Source organism: Bos grunniens, chromosome X (assembly GCF_055505025.1).
Source record: "Bos grunniens cultivar Pamir isolate PY7600 chromosome X, Bosgru_T2T1.0, whole genome shotgun sequence".
Taxonomy (NCBI): domain Eukaryota; kingdom Metazoa; phylum Chordata; class Mammalia; order Artiodactyla; family Bovidae; genus Bos; species Bos grunniens.
The window spans coordinates 20,695,693-20,714,668 of NC_141194.1; the positions used below are offsets into that span (position 1 = coordinate 20,695,693).

An 18,976-nucleotide genomic window follows, 5' to 3' on the forward strand; every position below is an offset into this window, starting at 1 on the left:
TTAGATTTATAAACTTGATGACCCAAGTTGTCCTCGGCCAGAATGTTATAGATCCTGTGGAAGTAGCACACCTGATGAGTTTCCTACAGACATTCCAGGGACCAAAGGGAACTTCAAATTAGTCAGGTGACCTTTTTTGACTTAACATTTCATATTTTGTTGTTGTGTCGTTTGTACTTTTTGAGATACTTAATTGAGATGTTAAACAATGAACCTAATTGTTGAATGGCTTTATTTTTCCATTATTTTGTTTTTCTGGTCCATAATGACAGTAATTTGAAAAGTCAAATATTTAAAACTACCTTAAGACACATATGTGTAAGTGCTCCAAAGGAAAAGTATCACATAAGCAAAATGAGACAGAAACACAGCTCATTGGGTTTAAGGGATTCTTTTTGCCAGGTTTCCTAAATTTCTCTTAAACAGTGTTGGTTTTGTGTCTTAGATAAAGGAACAAAGCCATTCTTAATCCCCTCTCTTAAATACAAGGACTTGTAACCCATTTATTTTCTGAATATGATTATATATTCTTTATCAGAGGATACTGATATCCACCTGGTGATGTTTATGGTGATTGGGGATGTCCACAAGGAAGTTGTAGAGCGAGGCAGAGCTGGGACTAGGAAGAGGTGAATGAAACTCAGAGTTTGAGGCGAGGGAGAATGCTTTAAGAAAAAAATCAGGCCTGGTAATCAAGATGAAGATAAGGGCTTCCCAGGTTGCTCAGCAGTAAAGAATCCACTTGCAATGCAGGAGATGCAGGTTCTGTCCCTGGGTGGGAAGAATCTTGGAGAAGAAAATGGCAACCCTGTCCAGTAATCTTGCTTGGGAAATTCCATGAACAGAGCAGCCTATCGGGCTATGGTCCATGACGTCACAAGAGGGAACATGAGTTAGCAAATAAACAACAACAATCAAAGTAAACAGTGTTATTTATTTACTTTTAAATTAAAAATTTTGGGGGGCGTGCCATATGCCTTGTGATCAGGGATCGAGCCTGGGCCCCCTGCAGTGAAAGCTTGGAGTCCTAACCACTGGAATTTAGGAATTTAGGGAATTCCTAAAGTAAAATAAAGAGAGGCTCAAATTACTGTTTTTTTCTTTTCATTATCACTGGATTTTTTGTTTGTTTTGCTTTTGGCATGACATCGTTGCTGATCCTGTTTTCAGTAAGTTTTTCGTATTTTATTCATCTTGGATTTTCTTGTATAAATTTTTTTTTTTAAGTACTTAAATATTCTTTGTTTTGATTACTGGCTTTTTGGGTATACCCTTAAATTTTGCATGCGTGTTTAGTGCCTCACTTGCCTCACCCTACTTGTGGCCCTTATCAGCAAACTTGTCCTGGAGAGGGCCCAATAATAAGTATTTTCAGCTTTGCAGGTCACAGATTCTCTTTTGAATTACTTATTTCTACTCTTGTGTTAGGAAAGCAGTCGTGATGTGCATGAGTGGTTATGACAGTGGGGCAGTTTGGTGCCCCTATTTTAGATTATGAGTGTGAGTATACAGCTATTAAAAATAATGGTTCCGAATGAGTAGCATAGTTTTGTTAAGATAGTGCTGCCATCTCTACTTCTGATTGGCATTTCCAGCTTTTCAAGATGCTGGAGAAGTTTTTGGCAAATTTTTTCAGATAGCACTACCCATTCTGTTAACGTTTTAGCTTTCAAATCAGTGACATTCCCAGGTATTTACTTTATACCATATTTTCTTTGATTGGATTTGGGAGTTTGTGTTTCTTCAGTTATTTCTATACATAACTAATTTCATTTGCTTTGTAATGATCTGCAGTGATTTTACTCTTAGCCAATAGGTAATTTTTGTTCTTTCATATTTTATATTTTTCCCTCCAGTTTTATTGAGATATAATCAGCATACAGCACTGTAATAAGCTTTAAGGTATACAGCATAATAATTTGACATACATTTTGAAATGATTTTCACAGTAAGTTTAGTGACCATCCATCATCTCATATAGATATAAACTTAAATAGAAAACAATATCTTTCCTTGTGATGAAGACTCAGGATTTATTGTTAACAACTTTCATGTATGACATATAGTGGTGGTAACTATATTTATTGTATTGTATGTTATACCCCTGGTACTTCTTTATCTTAAAAAAGTTTGTGACTGCTTTCATCTGATTCCTTCTTCCCCCAACCCCACTGTTGGTAACCATAGATCTGTTAATTACAAATCTGATCTGTTTCAGTGAAATTCTTGTTTCTTTCTGAAGTATAATTGAGCCAGTAGGTGATCTTATTTCTAAAGTCTAGAAACACCAAGTCCTGAAACTGCTTGACTTTACAGAAATAATTATTTGCATATTTTTATGCAGTATTGACATTCTATACTTCAAGGGGTTTAATTTTAGGGAATCTAACTCAAATGTTGATGTATTGATTGATCTTAGGACTGATGGTTATTTTTTAATTTGTTAGGCATGTTTCCTTTGTTGACTGTCCTGGCCATGATATTCTGATGGCTACTATGCTGAACGGTGCCGCAGTGATGGATGCCGCTCTTCTGTTGATAGGTAAATACATCAGAATTGGTTCCAACAAATCACTGTGGAGCAAATCCAAGATGGAATACTTAAAGGAAAACTAAGGCCTTTAAGGACTACATCCAGTATCTAAAGGTGACAGGAATGAGAACTAACATGTCAACCAGTATGACATCCTTGTCTTCCAGCTATCAAAAGTCTGGGTCCATGAAATGATTTATTATTTTAGTTTTTAATTTTTTTGTGTGAGCATCTTTGAACTGTTTACTACAACATTGGTATATAATGGTTTTATTAGATCCAAATTTCATTTATAATAAGTGCTGAAGTCTAGTAGATGAACTGCGATTTTCAAGTCTGGGGTTGTGCCACCTTATGTGAGCTTATTTTGTTGCTATGGGATATAATTTTTTAAAGTAGGCTGAGTGGATAGAGTATAAGACACCTAAACATCACCACTTAGGGAGGATGGTCGTTGGAGTATCCAGCAAAACATACCTACTTCTTGATAACACCAATGGTTATTTTTAGTGTTCTTTCCTCTATTTGTTAGGGAGTAGCCTCTGATAGTAGTTGAAATTCATGGACTGTGTTAAGTGTCTTCCCTTAATTACTCCCCGTCTCTCAAGAGCTTGACCAGGTCAGAGCATCTCTAAAACTGGATACAGCCAGGGGGCTATACCTTATGCTTGAGCAAAAGCCAAGGGCAGACCCTGAAATGCCAAACTTGTGGATTCTTAGGTTACTGGCTTAAGACCAGGAAAGAGAATCTGATAATCAGGAGACTCCAGTGAATGCAGGCACAAGGGGTGGAGCAGGGGCAAAAGTTGAATGCTTGGCAACAATCCAGGACTTCTGCTTTGAATAGGGTTAGGGCATTCAAGCATTTCATTTTTTAGATGTCAGCTAGGTGTTTTTTTTTTTTTTTTTTTAATAGTATAATACACATAGCATAAAAGTTAGCAGTATAGCTATTTAAAGTATACAATTTGGTGATATGAAGTACATTTACAGTGTTTTATAAGAATCAGTGCTATTGAGTTCCAGAACATTTTTGTCTCCCTAGAAGGAAACCCTGTGCCCATTAAGAAGTCACTCTAATCCCCCTTTCCTTCACTCCCTGGCAACTACTAATCTGCCTCTTATGGATTTTCCTATTCTGATAGATAGTTCTAGCTAATTCTCATGCATCTTTTTTATTCTTTATCATCTAGCTGGTAACGAGTCTTGTCCTCAGCCTCAGACATCTGAACACTTGGCTGCTATAGAAATCATGAAACTGAAGCATATTTTGATTCTACAAAATAAAATTGATTTGGTAAAAGAAAGCCAGGCTAAAGAACAGTATGAACAGATCCTTGCATTTGTTCAAGGTAAGAAGCCATAATACCTAATAAAAATCTTCCTCAGTGATGGTAAAATAAACAAAAGCTTTAAAAAAAAAAAAAAAACTTTGGTCTTGGGAATTCCCTGGCAGTCCACTGGTTAGGACTCTGCTTTCACTCCGAGGGCACTGATTCAATCCCTCAATTGGGAAACAGATCTCACAAGCTCTGTGGCATGGGCAAAAAATATTTTTTAAAATCCATAAAAAAACTTCAGTCTTACACTATCCTTACTGAATAGCTACTTTTAGAATTGGAACTGATAGTGATTTATCTTTAGTGTTCCTTTCCTTCAATGGCATGGTGTTTTTCATTTCAGGGAAGACATCTTATTGTTGACATTAGATTCTCTCTTAGCCTTGTTTTTCTTGTGAGAAAGGTTGACTTCTTCTGCGTCCAGTTTTCTCATAACAAAAAAGGTCTCATTTTGATCAAAGCCTCATTGTGGCTACATTTCTTTCATGAACCTGTTAGACATTTAATTAATAAGGAGCAGATATTATGTATGCCATTTAGTCTTTGATTAGCAAGAGACTGTAATTTTGTTTTGACATTTATTGGGAGGTCAGTTGCATGTTATTAGAAAGGAGGTCCAACCAGTCTATCCTAAAGGAGACCAGTCCTGGGTGTTCATTGGAAGGACTGATGTTGAAGCTGAAACTCCAGTACTTTGGCCACCTGATGCAAAGAGCTGACTCATTTGAAAAGACCCTGATGCTGGGAAAGACGGAGGGCAGGAGGAGAAGGGGACAACAGGATGAGATGGTTGGATGGCATCACCGACTCAATGGACATGTGTTCGAGTGGACTCTGGGAGTTGATAATGGACAGGGAGGCCTGGTGTGCTGCGGTTCATGGGGTTGCAAAGAGTTGGACACGACTGAGCAACTGAACTGAACTAAAGAAACCTTTCAACTAGTAAAATGGTCTTTCCCAGGAGTGTTAAGTATTTTAATCCTTTAAACAGTTTTATTATTTTGGTATATTAAATATCTATTAGTAAAATTTGAGTGTTTCCCCCTTGAATGCAATAGTGTTCATTTTCAGGAGTAAAAACAAACATAGAATACTGACACTTTTCTGAAAAGAATTATCATTTTCTGCCTGTTGCTGTGGGTATATGTGGGTATATTTAGACATCATTTTAATAATGATGCCTATTTTAATAAATGATGCCTATTTAGGCATCATTTTATATAAAGAACAAGTTCTATAAAACTGAAGAATTTTGATCTTTTGAAAATTTTGTCTTATAGGTACAGTAGCAGAAGGCGCTCCTATTATCCCAATTTCTGCTCAGCTAAAATACAATATTGAAGTTGTCTGTGAGTACATAGTAAAGAAAATTCCAGTACCCCCAAGAGACTTTACTTCAGAACCCAGACTTATTGGTAAGTAATAGGATTTTTATTTGATCTTTCCCACATTGCTGATTCCTCTTTAAGGGAATCACCAATGATTTCTGCAGAGGTGATAATAAATTACAGTCTCCATAAAAAACTTTTTTTTGAAGTCAGTTAATTCTGAGATTGTATTAGCAGAGTTAGATTGCATTACTGGATGAGAGTCCTGAATACAGACACAACTTTTAGCCTTTTTGTGCTTGGTGTATGTTATGTTACATGATCAAGATGGAACAATAAAGTATGCCTTATGGAATTATGTTTTAGTTAGAAACAGGATATTAGGACTTCCAGACAAATGATTTCATTGTACCATTAATGAAGATATTCATCTCTCTCATTTGTTTAAGTTTGTGGTATCAATATTAGTATAATTTGATAATTTAAACTCGTGGTTTCTACACAGATGGTGGAACCTTTTCACAGCAGACATTTGAACCCTCTGAAGCTTCACTAGGTGCCCCCCAGCCCTTTCTGTGTGTTGTGGGCAGGGTTCTCTTGGATTATTGTAATGAGTACCCCTTGTTAATGGTTCCTGCTCTCAGGACTAAAGTGCAGGTCACATAGTCCTAGGGTTGTTTTGAAGTTTTGAAACTAAATCTTGGTTGCAGAAGTCATATAAAGTATATGACCAGAAAGGTCCACGATGCCTGCCTCACCCCTTAGCCCTGAAGTTACAGTTAACAATTGGTGTGTACTGTTTGTGCACCTTTATAAACATAATGCGTTTCTTGTTTCAGTTTTTGTATGTGAAAGTGGGATCATGCTATGCATAACTAGTCTTTTCTTTTTTTCTGAACAACAGATGAAGGTTATCCTTCTACATTATTACATATACTCTAACATTCTTTTTTTTTTTTTCAACTTTTAATTTTATATTGGGGTATAGCTAATCAACAATGTTGTAATAGTTTCAGGTGGACAGCAGAGGGACTCAGCCATACATACACATGTATCCATTCTCTCTCAAACTATTCTCCCCTCTAATAGTCTTTTTTTTAACAGCTGCATGATACTCCATACTATGGGTGTACCATAATATGCCTCCTATCAATGTACTTTTAAGTTATTTCTACTTTTTCCAGCATAATTAAAATTGCAGTATACTTAGCTGCAATAATATTAGACTTTGTGACAGAGTCTCCTTGTATAAATTTTATGTGTCTACTATTTAAGAAAAGTTAACTTACAAAAAAATAAATTTTTCTGAAGTTAAAGTGAATAGAATTGGCTTTAATTTGTTTTGTTTTCTTTTAGTTATTAGATCCTTTGATGTCAACAAACCTGGCTGTGAAGTTGATGACCTTAAGGGGGGTGTAGCTGGTGGTAGTATTCTAAAAGGAGTATTAAAGGTAAACTGGATTTTGATTGTTGTGTTTTTGCTTTATTTTTTCTCTTGTCCTAAGTAGGAGAATAGTATAGACACTCCAAATTGAAAAATAATTTTTTTCTTCGTGGTGTCTAGTACTTGATGTAGATTTATTTGTTTACTAGTATATCTTTTGAGTGTGTTTGACCTCAAACTTCATAGGCTTCTATGAATATGAAGCACATTTAAATTGGCGATAGGCCTATATGATAGGTTTGTTCAAAACATTTGGATGGTTCTGAATTTGAAGATCTCGTCCACATCTGTTTTTTTTTAATAGTGATCTTTGAAATAAGGATGACTTTTCAGTTTTGTGGTCTTCCTGTTAGAACTTTTCATATGTAATGAGAATGGTGTTGTCCCACAAATTCTAATTATTAATTTATATTTTTACAGGTGGGCCAGGAGATAGAAGTCAGACCTGGTATTGTTTCCAAAGACAGTGAAGGAAAACTCATGTGTAAACCTATCTTTTCCAAAATTGTATCGCTTTTCGCAGAGCATAATGATCTTCAGTATGCTGCCCCAGGAGGTCTTATTGGTAAGGCTTTTCCTCTCATCCCTACGGGGTTTTTTGTTTGCCACTTTATTTCTTTACTTTTTGAAGGATAATTACATTACAGAATTTTGCTCCTTTCTGTCAAACATCAACAAGAATCAGCATTTGATGTTTAATGATCGAGCAGGGTAGGGGAATGTATATGTGGTTAAGCTGTTGATTTTAGGTCATATGATGATTTCGTATGTTTGTGAAAATTATTTTTAAGCAAGAATTTTGGTTTAATTTTTAAAGTAGCTCCTTTTTAGCAGTACCAAAGTAAATTTTATGGCCTAAAATCTAAAAATACCTAACCGCAGGTTTTTTTTAAACATGGTTTTGGGGTAGTGTGGTTTTTTTGTTGTTTTTGTATGATTTTCAAATGGAGAGTTACCCACAAATGTCAATTAAATCATGGTAGATCATAGTTAAACACTGAGGTGGGAATTAAAGATGATAACTTCCATTATCTTGCTGTTACTGAAATAATATATGGGTTTCCTGGTCTCGTACAGTAACGTATTACCTGATACCCAGAAAAAGGCAAGATACAGTGAGAATTCGTCAGAGGTGTTAGTAACTTTTGGATTAAAGAAAATGTCTGGTGTGAAGGAGTTCGTCTTTTTGTTCTCTGATGTTTGGCTATTTAATTCATTTTTCTATTTTGTAATTAGGAGTTTGTTGTGTATAATTTTATCCTTTTTATTTGTTTTGTAAATAAGGAAACTCTTGGGACTTTTAAAATTTAACTTATGGAACTTTTCAAACATAAAAGTACAGAGAATAGTGTAACATGTGGTCATGTAGCCACCATGCAACTTCAAAGATTATCAATACTTTACAGTTGTTTTTTAGTGGGGACGTGCTACATGGCTTGCAGGATCTTGGTTCTCCAACCAGGGATCGAACCTAGGTCTACAGCAGTGAGAGTGCCAGTTCCTAACCACTGAACCGCCAGGGAATTCCCAATACTTGACCATTCTTGCCTCATCTTTATATCTTCTCTCCTCCATGAAAGACATGCAGCTAAGATATTTTGAAATCAATCCCAGGAATCACGTAAAATCTTTAAGCTGTCTTTTTGATCATTCTTTCGGGGAAAAATGGCGGGTAAACATCCTGTAAACTACTCATGAATTTTGTATTGTTTCAGCCTTCATTAAGGATTTCAGATTCATTTTTTATTTAGGCTGTTATCTCTGTTTGTCCTTTGCTTACAATTTAAATCAAGAGACTCGTCCTCAAATACCCAACTAACCTGTGAGTTTACAATTCTCTTCCTTCAGATAACTATTGTCACACCTATGTAGCCAATAAATTAGTATGAAAATATAAGTTGTATATTAAAATGTGTAGGTAGGTATGTGCTGTACTAGTTTGAATAAGTTTTTTGGGTAAACAGCTTTATAGGAAATAAAATGTTGGACCATATATATCTTATTTTGGATCAGGAGTTGGAACAAAAATTGACCCCACTTTGTGCCGGGCCGACAGAATGGTGGGGCAAGTACTTGGTGCGGTTGGAGCTTTACCTGAGATCTTCACAGAATTGGAAATTTCCTATTTCCTGCTTAGAAGGCTTCTAGGTGTTCGCACTGAAGGAGACAAGAAAGCAGCGAAAGTAAGTACTTGGAGTGCCAGTGACGTTAAGACCAGTTTTGAGGTTCATACTTTTTAGTTAAGATAGGATTAAGAAAAGAGAGAAGGTAAATAAATTTGACTTCCCGAAAACCAAGAACTTGCATATGGCAGTCTAAAGTAAAACAACGGGAAACAGTATGTCCTGTATAACAATGACATAATTCCTATTATCTGTATGTTTTTCTTAAAAGTCTTAACTGAAATCAGGTTGGCAGAGATGAAAAATAGCTGATGTCTTTTGTTGGTAAGGTGGTAGAAAAATAAGCAGTTATTTGGAAAGCATCTTCTTGATTTGGGGGTTTATTTTTCACCACTTGATTTCCTTAGGTACAAAAGCTGTCTAAGAATGAAGTGCTTATGGTGAATATAGGATCCCTGTCAACAGGAGGAAGAGTTAGTGCAGTCAAGGCTGATTTGGGTAAAATCGTCTTGACTAATCCTGTGTGCACAGAAGTAGGAGAAAAGATTGCACTTAGCCGAAGAGTTGAGAAACACTGGCGGTAAGTTTATTAGCCTTTGTCAGTGTCTAATAAAAAAAACACAGTTTACTTAACACACTCACAAACACACTTTACCTTGAAGGCAACGGTTATTGTACCATGGCTTTAATTCTCAACTGCTTATTCGGATGATTTTGAAATCTGTATTTCTAGGCCTGATTTGTGATAGATACTACCTATGCAAAAACCAATGAATTTAGGTTTAATACCCTTTTCTGAACCTTTTTTTGAGAAATAGGTTGCCTCTTTATCTCTTAATACTTTGGTGTATATTTCTTAAAAACAATATTATCTTATATAACCACTTCAAGAAGCTTAAGGACTTCCCTGGTGGCTTAGACGGTAAAGCGTCTGCCTGCAGTGCGGGAGACCCGGGTTCAATCCCTGGGTCGGGAAGATCCTCTGGAGGAGGAAACGACAATCCACTACAGTACTATTGCCTGGAAAATCCCGTGGACAGAGGAGCTTGGTAGGCTACAGTCCATGGGGTTGCAAAGAGTCGGACACAACTGAGCGACTTCACTTTCACTTTCAAGACGCTTAACATTGTTAAAATACTAAAGTCTACAGTCAGTTTTATCACTTGTTCTGATAATGTCCTCTGTCTCCTTCCTGTCTAGGGTCATGCACTGCATTTAGTGTTCATGGCTCTTTGATCTCTTAATTTGGAATTTCCTCAGCCTTTCCTTGTCTTACTTGTCAGTGGCAATTTTGAAGAATACAAGCGAGTTACTTTCTAGATTGTTCCTCCTTTTGGGTTTATTTGATGTTTCCTAAGATTAGGTTCAGGTTATGTATTCTTGGTTAGAATATTTTCAGGTAGGTGGTGATGTCTCCTCAGGGAGTCATAACTAGAGACACATGATATCTGATTGCTCCTTGTTGAGGTTAATTTTGATCATACAGGCAAGGCATTAGCCAGTTTCTCCACCCTATAGTTACTCTACGCTTGTGAATTAGTATTCTTTGGGGGGCAAACCTATGTAAATAGTCTGTTCCTTATCACACCCTCCCCTCCCCTCCCCTCCGGGGGAGGGATTTAGCTTAGCATCCACTGATGATTTTTGTCTGAATTGAGCTTGATTATAGTGATTACAAAATGGTGATTACCCATCCCCCCAAACTCTAACTCTGCCACTCATCATTTGTCATTTGACATTCTTTCTTCCCCATTATTTACTTACCTAGTTATAATATGCATTCATGGAGTCCTATTTTATTCAGCAGGCCCTTACTGATTCATTACTGTCCTTACTTATATTGATGTCTAGAATTTGTCCAGGAGACAAACTGGCTCCTATATCCTGTTGATATTTCCCCATTTTTTTTAACCTATTATTTTATTAAGGGATCCATCTCTATGACTGTCACAAAACCCATGCTAAATTAACAGTGATGTATTCTGGAGATAACTACACCCCACTGTGGACTTTTGGGGAATAGCCACTGTATTCGCTCTACTTCAACTGAAACCCAGACTCAGGAGGCATCGATCCTTGCCCTCCTATTTCTGGAGGATGCAAAAGCCAACTATATAAGAGAGCTTTTCAGAGAAAATGACTTTTGTCTTCCCAGAAGGTAAACCCTCTACTTTGCTTTCTGAAGCAAATCACAACCCCATGGACAATTTGAAAGCTGCGCAAGCTTCAGTATGTCTCTGTTGGGTTTGTTTTTTAATAGTTCCTTACTTTCTGGCACAGGTTGTTCTGAAGTCACCTTGTGTCTCTCTCCTGCTCCAGTTTAGAATTGGCCGTTTCTCCAGGGAGCCCTGATTCCTCTTAGTGGGAAATGGTGTTAGAAATGAAGATTTGGGTGCTAGGGGTGCTCACTTCTCCAAAGGTGCTGTTTCTTTAGGGCCCTTTGAGTGGATAGAACTTGGAGACAGACACATATTGTTGACTCCTCTCTCTCCTCTTTTCCTGGTTAGTTACTAAATCTACCCTTTCCTTTCTATTCTATGTGACCTCTTTGTAGCCCATACCATCATCATTTCACACTTAAAAGTTAGTGCAAAAGATTGCTAATATGCCTCTTCTACTGTTATTTAAGCATTCAGTCAAAATTAGTCTTCCTAAAACATTTTTTCATGCAGTATTCAGTAATTTCTAGTAACTTCCCACTACTTTCTGATTCAGGACCTTCCTGGAAGTCTACTTGAACGCATTTTAAATTCCTCCTGCTTAGTATCATATAAACCTTCTACATTAGACTGTTTTGTGTCCTGATTGTCCACATAATTACTTAAATCACCTTTGGTTTGCTTTTGTTTCTTCTTATCTACCTCCCTTATTAAGGCTTCCCTGGCACAATGCCTCAGGATAATCTAATCATGTACTGTTCAGAAGATCTGAATTATTACTTTGTAATTGAGACAGAGTTAAACTTTTAGTAAATCATCCTGCTTTGTGATGATTTATGCCTGCTTGATTTGACTCTCATGTGATTATACTCTTTGCTGTTATAGACACACTGATTTCCAGTGTATTTTATTTATTTATCTTTTTTTTTCCTTTTTTTTTCCCAGTGTATTTTTAAAGGAATGATCTTTTTGTGTGTCTACTAATATTATAAGAGGATTCTGTCCAAATGAAATTTTAGATGTTGCTTAAAAATGAGCAAGTATGTTAAAATTATTAAAAGAAATGAGAACGTCTGAATGATCCTTATATTCTTTAGATTTGTTGTTTTTAACCCATGCTTAGGTAAGTTCTGTTCTGGAACCTACAATTTAGGTAGCAATCTGTCCTGGCCGTTGACTAGAGCAGACATTGAAACAGAGGTGGAGCAGAAATCCCTCTGCTATTGAGAGTAATCTGTTTATAGATTATCTACTCCTCTAGGTCATCTCTTAATTTCCTTTACCAGCTAAAGTCTTGATAAAGCCATTGTGACCTGTTGAAGTGCTGCAAACAATTAAAAAAAAAATTTTTTTTTTTTCAAAGAGGAAAAAAGAATTAAAAAAAATCAGACTGAAGTGGTTTGTATGTCAGCGTGGTTCCTTGGGTGGACTGGAATGTTCTTCATTAGTGGTTCTGAAGGGGCAGGTGTATTTGCGAAGTTGAGCATGTTTATAGTAGCAACTTTCTGTTTGCTTTTCCTGTCAGTCCTTCTGGCCAGAGCCCATCTCTGGGTCTATAAAGATAGTGTGAGCTTTCTTTCTGGAGGGGCAGGTTTTGGAAACATTCCATTTGAGCAGATAGGCAAGTAAAACTAGTTGTGTCATGTGATTATGTGCTAATGATAATGAAGCTGATATAAAATTCATGATTTCTTTTATTTTCATTTTGCAGTTTAATTGGTTGGGGTCAAATAAGAAGAGGAGTGACAATCAAGCCGACAGTAGATGATGACTGAAGAATTAAATAACAGATCTGAATGAAGTTGGAATTTCTCTTAACAATCTAGGGGTATATTTTCAGAACAGTAGTGGGAAAATAATTTCACAGCTCATTACCTTAGTAGTAGCTGTAAGATTATTCTCATTTTTTGGTGATGAAAATTTAACCTCTAGTACTGAAATAGAGCCTACAGTAAATATAGAAATTAGCATCATGTTGGATTGAATCTACATTTTACCAGAAATTAATCATTCCCAAATAATGTCTAATTTATACATCAGTGCAGATTTGAAAGGAAACTGTTTGCTACAACCAGACTTTGCTGTAGTAGACATACCACTGAATCTGTTTGAAATAAAGTCTTTGTTCTTATTTTTCATGATTCATCTTTGAGTAGCTCCAGGTTTGAAGGATTGTTGTAGCAGTAAAAACGTGCAAATTCTCAAAGACCAACTTCCCTTTCCCCATATTTTATGTTGCTTTATTTTTTAAAATTTTGAGTGAAAGTAGATTCAAATAAAATTATCCTTTCAGGCATGAGGACTTGTTTCCATGGACATGGCCTTTCTCTCCTTTCCCTGTCTGGACTAGAGTATAGGAAACTAGAGCCCAAAGTTTTCAGCTACTCCACCTGGTGCCCTACGATTATCTCTGCATTGCTTTACGCCTGAAACCCTACAGCCTTCCCCCATTGGAAAGTATTGTAAACACCAGATGATTTTAGTTAAGTAGCAAAGATCTTTCCAGGCTTTATTTTACATTTTATCTTAATAGCCTAATTGATAAGATTATGATGTATATCCTAATATTAGTAATCTTTGGTAGTTTGAGGAGGTAGCAAAGGGTGAGCCCTTTGGGTTTTAACTTACTCTCCCTTTTTCTATACTTTTCCTGTGCTGTGCATTTTAATTTTTGCTTATTTTATCTTTCATAAAATTTTGTTGAAGCAGTGGTTCTTAACGGGCTGATACTAGAATTGTTGGAGAATCTTTATGTTTTGTTGGAAAGTGCTCCACTGAGATTCTGGTATTAATTGGCTTTGGATGGAGCCCAGGCGTTATTTTTTTAAAGCTCCCCTGTGTTGAAAAACAAATTTAGAGAGTTGAGGTTTATCAAATAACACAGACTCTTACTATGTTTGGGTAGTCTGATAATACTCTTTGGTTTACTTTTCTTAAATTTGCATTTAATGTAGGACTTGATGCTGCAGTTGTAGCCTTGTGCTCTTTTGGGCGTTGGACCTGCTGATATGTAGAAGTTTAAAAGCTCTGACTCTGGTTGTTAACGTAAGTTTGTAAGTTTTGAGGAAGCATATTAATGTTACGTAGTTGCTTGACTTTGAAAAGTTGCATTATAGCATGAGAAACACAGTTTAATGAAGCAAAATTTTAATTCAAACATTGATTTTATGTCTAACATAAGCACTTTCTACCTGAAATTCTGGAGTTGACTATTTTATTGTAATTAATCTCATGTCAGAACTATTTCAAACATGCACATGACTTTCAATAAATTTGCAAAGCACTGTACTTAACTGTAAATGGGAATACACAAATATGAAAACAACAGGCCGTATTTTCATAGAACCTGAAGCCCATACAGTGATTGTCAGCAAAAGTTGTACCTGGTTGAGAATCTGTCTATAGTGCGATGTTACTGATGAAAGTATACTGTATATGTGAATCTTCTTGTCTCTCCTGTTAAGATATTTTCACAATCTGACCAGTTCTCACCATCTTCACTGCTATTGTCCTACTCCCAGCCACCAGTGGCTCTCACCTAGAATAGCCCTGTAACAACTCCTGCCTTCCACACTTGTCCCACTGCAATCTGGGGGGTAACACAGCCAGAGTTACCCTTTTTGTAAGAGAATGCTATGTATTCGGTTGGCCAAAATATTCGTTTGGGTTTTTTCATAACATTGTACAGAAAACCCAAACGAAGTTTTTGGCCAACCCAGTAAAACTAATAAAGTGTAAAGTTCATCTCATGAAAATGGGGGACACGAGGACACTAGCTTTGACGTCATCCAAACAATTTCCAGGCTGACCTAGAAAGCTCGCTCTGCTATTTCACTCTTTGTTTGTAACCTCCAAAGATAATGTGTGTGTTTGTGTGTTTCTGATTTGGAGTGCAAATAGCTGCACTCATAAAACTCCTGAAATTGTGTTTCTAGGAAAATTTAACATGGCCGAGGAAAATGGATGCTTTTCTGGAAATATATAAAAGTTTTTCAAATTACCTGACACAAAGCAGATACCCTTAAAATACTGATAATCAAGAAGCAAAGTTATTAAAAAATTACTTCTGCAGAAGTTTCCACAGACTCATACATTCTGCCAGATTTCAAGGAATAGGTAATTCCTGTTATTTAAATTGTTTCAGAATATAGGACACAAAAAGGAGGCAAAACAGACATTCTGATTCATTGTTCAAAATTTTTACATCCTGGGACTTCCCTGCTGGTCCAGTGGCTAAGACCATGAGCTCCCAATGCAAGGGACCTGGGTTTGATCCCTGGTCAGGGAACTAGATCCCACATGCTGCAACTAAGACCCTGTACAGCCAAATAAATAAATATTATTAAAAAAAAAAAAATTTTTACGTCCTTGCTGCCCAAACCTGGAGAGGGGCCATTCTCTGGCCTGAGACAAAGCAAAAGCAAACCACCCAAGGCCATTCTCACAAAGTTACAAAATCCGTTCCAAAACAGTAAATTAAGTCCAGCATTATATTGAAAGAGTAATGCATTCTTGTATGTGCATGGATCTTTTATTGGTGGAAAGAAAAACGCATACCTTGAAGATACATTTGATACAATTCAAAATGTTTTAAATGTAGGTAATATAGAGAAGGAAACTGCTAACTTGCTATAAGGTACTTAGAGAACTATCAAAATCAGTGTTAATGATGAAACATTGGAGCACAGTGACATCCTCCCATAATGCTGGGTGGGGTAAGGTTGGTTCCATTTGGGTAAAATGTGGGGTGAGCTTGACCAAATAACGGGCAAATTCAGAGGGTTGGGAAGTCATCAATTGCATTGTACTGGAATTCATATTATTGTTTGATTTTTTTTCTATATTCTCAGAGTCTGGAACAAGTCAAAAATATCAGCTGCCACTTCAGTTCTTCAGTATTGTTCTCTGGGGCTTAGCAAATGAGATAGAAATATTGAGAATGGAAGCAACAGAATGTTACTTACAAGGTATAAGATTATCTACCTAGAAAATATAAACCAGAAACTGAAAAACTTGCACTGCTACAAGAGTTCAGTGAGGTGAGGTGACAGTTCAAAATAAACATGAAAAAAATGTTAATTTACTCAATAATTTACTAATTCATTTGCACCACACCTGTACACATACACACACAAATCAAAAAATGCAGTGGGTATAAACTTGCCAGGTATAAATTTAACAAGACTATGCAAGGTACATATGAATAAAACTAACATTTCTTGAAGGACAAGAGAGGAGATAGGAGTAATGAGAACATAGACAATATTATTAGATGAGAATACTCAATATTGTACAGATGACTGCCTTTTTCCCCTCTATAAATTCGGTGCAGTATGAATAATAATAGGTTTTTAAAAAGAACTTGTCCAGTTGATATTAAAGATTTGGAAAAGTAAGATTCACAAGAATAGTAAATAAATGGGAATTTCCTGGCAGTCTAGTGATTAGGACTCGGCTCTCACTGCTGGGGACCTGGGTTCAGTCTCTGGTCTGGAAACTAAGATCCCACGAATTGTACAGCACAGTCACATAAGTAAAAATTGTAAGTGTCCTTCAGGGTGGTGGAATAATAAACTTCTGTAAAAGAGTTATGACGGGAAAGTTGGTGTGTTTTAGAACATATAGTAAAGCTATAATATATGAAGTATGGTATTGAATAGATTTGTATGTGGTATTAAGTGAATAGATCATTGGAACAAAATTTACAACTAGATAAAAAGTTTTAACAATACATGCTATAGGCAGCATTTATGTCAGTGAGGAAAAGGATAGACTTTTAGTTCAAATTATTACCCATATGATGGTGAAAGATATTTAAGGTGTTATTTAAGATTTTATTTATTGGGCCAAAATTATAATGACAAAGATATCTTAGATTATTTTAATAGTTCAGATAAGGAATGCAAAACAAATCCAAAAGTCATATAGGAAAAGTTGGTAGATCTGATACATAAAAAGTTCAAAACTCAGCACCAAAAAGATTACAATTTAAAAGATGATAGAATAAGAAAAAGTAATTAAAGCTTACATGAAATGTGAAAGAATAATATTCCTTTGATGTTGTTCAGTCACTAAGTCCTGTCTGACTGCAACACTGTGGACTGCAGCATGCCTGGCTTCCCTGTCCTTCGCTATCTTCCGGAGTTTGCTCAAATTCATGTGCATGAGTCCATCTCATCCTCTGCTGCCTGCTTCTTTTACTATCAGTCATTCACAGCATCAGGGTCTTTACATCAGGTGTCAGCTCTGTACATCAGGTGGCCAAAGTATTGGAGCTTCGGCTTCAGCATCAGTCCTTCCAGTGAATATTCAGGGTTGATTTCCTTTAGGATTGACTGATTTGATCTCCTTGTAGTCCAGGGGACTCTCAAGAGTCTTCTCCAACACCACAATTTGAAACCATCAGTTCTTTGGCACTCAGCTTTCTTTATGGTCCAGTTCTCACATCTGTACATGACTACGGGAAAAACTAGTTTTGACCATACGGACCTTTGTTGGCAAAGTGATGTCTGCTTTTTAATATGCTGTCTAAGTTTGTTGCTTTTTAATATGCTGTCTAAGTTTATCATAGCTTTCCTTCCAAAGAGCAAGCATCTTTTAATTTCATGGCTGCAGTCACCATCTGCAGTGATTTTGGAGGCCAAGAAAATAAAAACTGTCACTGCTTCTACTTTTTCTCCTATTTGCCATGAAATGATGGGACTGGATGCCATGATCTTCATTTTTTGAATATTGAGGTTTAAGCCAACTTTTTCACTCTTTCATCCTCCTCAAGAGGCTCTTTAGTTCCTCTTCACTTCCTGCCATTAGGGTGGTGTCACCTGCCTATCTAAGATTGTTAATATTTCTCCCAGCAGTCTTGATTCCAGCTTGTGATTCCTCCAGCCTGGCATTTCGCATAATTAAACTCTCCATATAAGTTAAATAAACAAGGTGAAAATATACAGCCTTGTTGTACTTTTTTCCCAATTTTGGACCAGTCAGTTCCATGTAAGATTCTTCTGTTGCTTCTTGACCCCCATACAGGTTTCTCAGGAGACAGGTAAGGTGTTCTGATATTCCCATTTCTTCAAGAATTTTCCACAGTTTGTTGTGATTCACACAGTCAAAGGCTTTTGGGTAGTCAGTGAAACAAGTAGATATTTTTCTGGAATTCCCTTGCTTTCTCTATGATCCAACAAATATTGGCAATTTGATCTCTGATTCCTCTGCCTTTTCTAAACCCAGCTTGTACATCTGGAAGTTCTCGGTTCGTGTACTGTTGAAACCTAGCTTGAAGGTTTTTGAGCATAGCCTTACCAGCATGTGAAATGAGGGCAGTTGTACAGTGATTTGAACATTCTTTGGCACTACCCTACTTTGGGATTGGAATGAAAAACTGACGTTTGCCAGTTCTGTGGCCACTGCTGAGTTCTCCAAATTTGCTGGCATGTTGAGTGCAACACTTTAACAGCATCATTTTTTCAGATTTGAAATAGCACAACTGGAATTCTGTCACCTCCACTAGCTTTGATTTTAGTAATGCTTCCAAAGGCCCACTTGACCTCACCCTACAGGTGAAGGGTTTTTTGGCTTTTTTGTATAGTTTTGTGTATTCTTGCCACCTCTTAATACCTTCTGCCTCTGTTAGGTCCTTAGTGTTTCTGTGCTTTATCATGCCCATCCTTGCATGAAATGTTCCCTTGATATCTCCCAATTTTCTTGAAGAGACCTCTAGTCTTTCCCATTCTATTGTTTTCCTCTACTACTTTGCATCATTCATTTAAGAAGACCTTCTTATCTCTCCTTGCTCTTCTCTGGAACTCTGCATTCAGTTGGGTGTATCTTTGCCTTTCTTCGTTGCTTTTCGCTTCTCTTCTTTCCTCAGATGTTTGTAAAGCCTCATCAGACAACCACTTGGTCTTCTTGCATTTCTTTTTCTTTGGGATGGATTTGGCCACTGCCCCCTGTACAATGTTATGAACCTCCATCCACAGTTCTTCAGGCACTCTGTCTCCCAGATCTAATCCCTTGAGTCAGTTCATCACCTCCACTATAATCAAAAGGGAT

The 18,976-nt window shown here is 36.7% G+C and overlaps 1 protein-coding gene across 3 annotated transcripts in view; it reads left to right on the forward strand.

The window, feature by feature from the left end:
- The window catches only part of EIF2S3 (eukaryotic translation initiation factor 2 subunit gamma), a 34,714-nt gene extending 21,488 nt beyond the window's left edge, over positions 1–13,226 (forward strand). For all 3 annotated transcript variants that reach the window (XM_086389341.1, XM_086389342.1, XM_086389340.1), the window contains exons 4-12: positions 5–126; positions 2,448–2,542; positions 3,727–3,885; positions 5,154–5,288; positions 6,558–6,652; positions 7,066–7,210; positions 8,659–8,828; positions 9,176–9,348; positions 12,639–13,226. In XM_086389341.1, the coding sequence (XP_086245467.1) occupies positions 2,488–2,542; positions 3,727–3,885; positions 5,154–5,288; positions 6,558–6,652; positions 7,066–7,210; positions 8,659–8,828; positions 9,176–9,348; positions 12,639–12,702 (996 nt within the window). In that variant the 5' untranslated portion in view covers positions 5–126; positions 2,448–2,487 and the 3' untranslated portion in view covers positions 12,703–13,226. The remainder of the gene's footprint in view (positions 1–4; positions 127–2,447; positions 2,543–3,726; positions 3,886–5,153; positions 5,289–6,557; positions 6,653–7,065; positions 7,211–8,658; positions 8,829–9,175; positions 9,349–12,638) is intronic.
- The last annotated feature ends 5,750 nt before the right edge of the window (positions 13,227–18,976 follow it).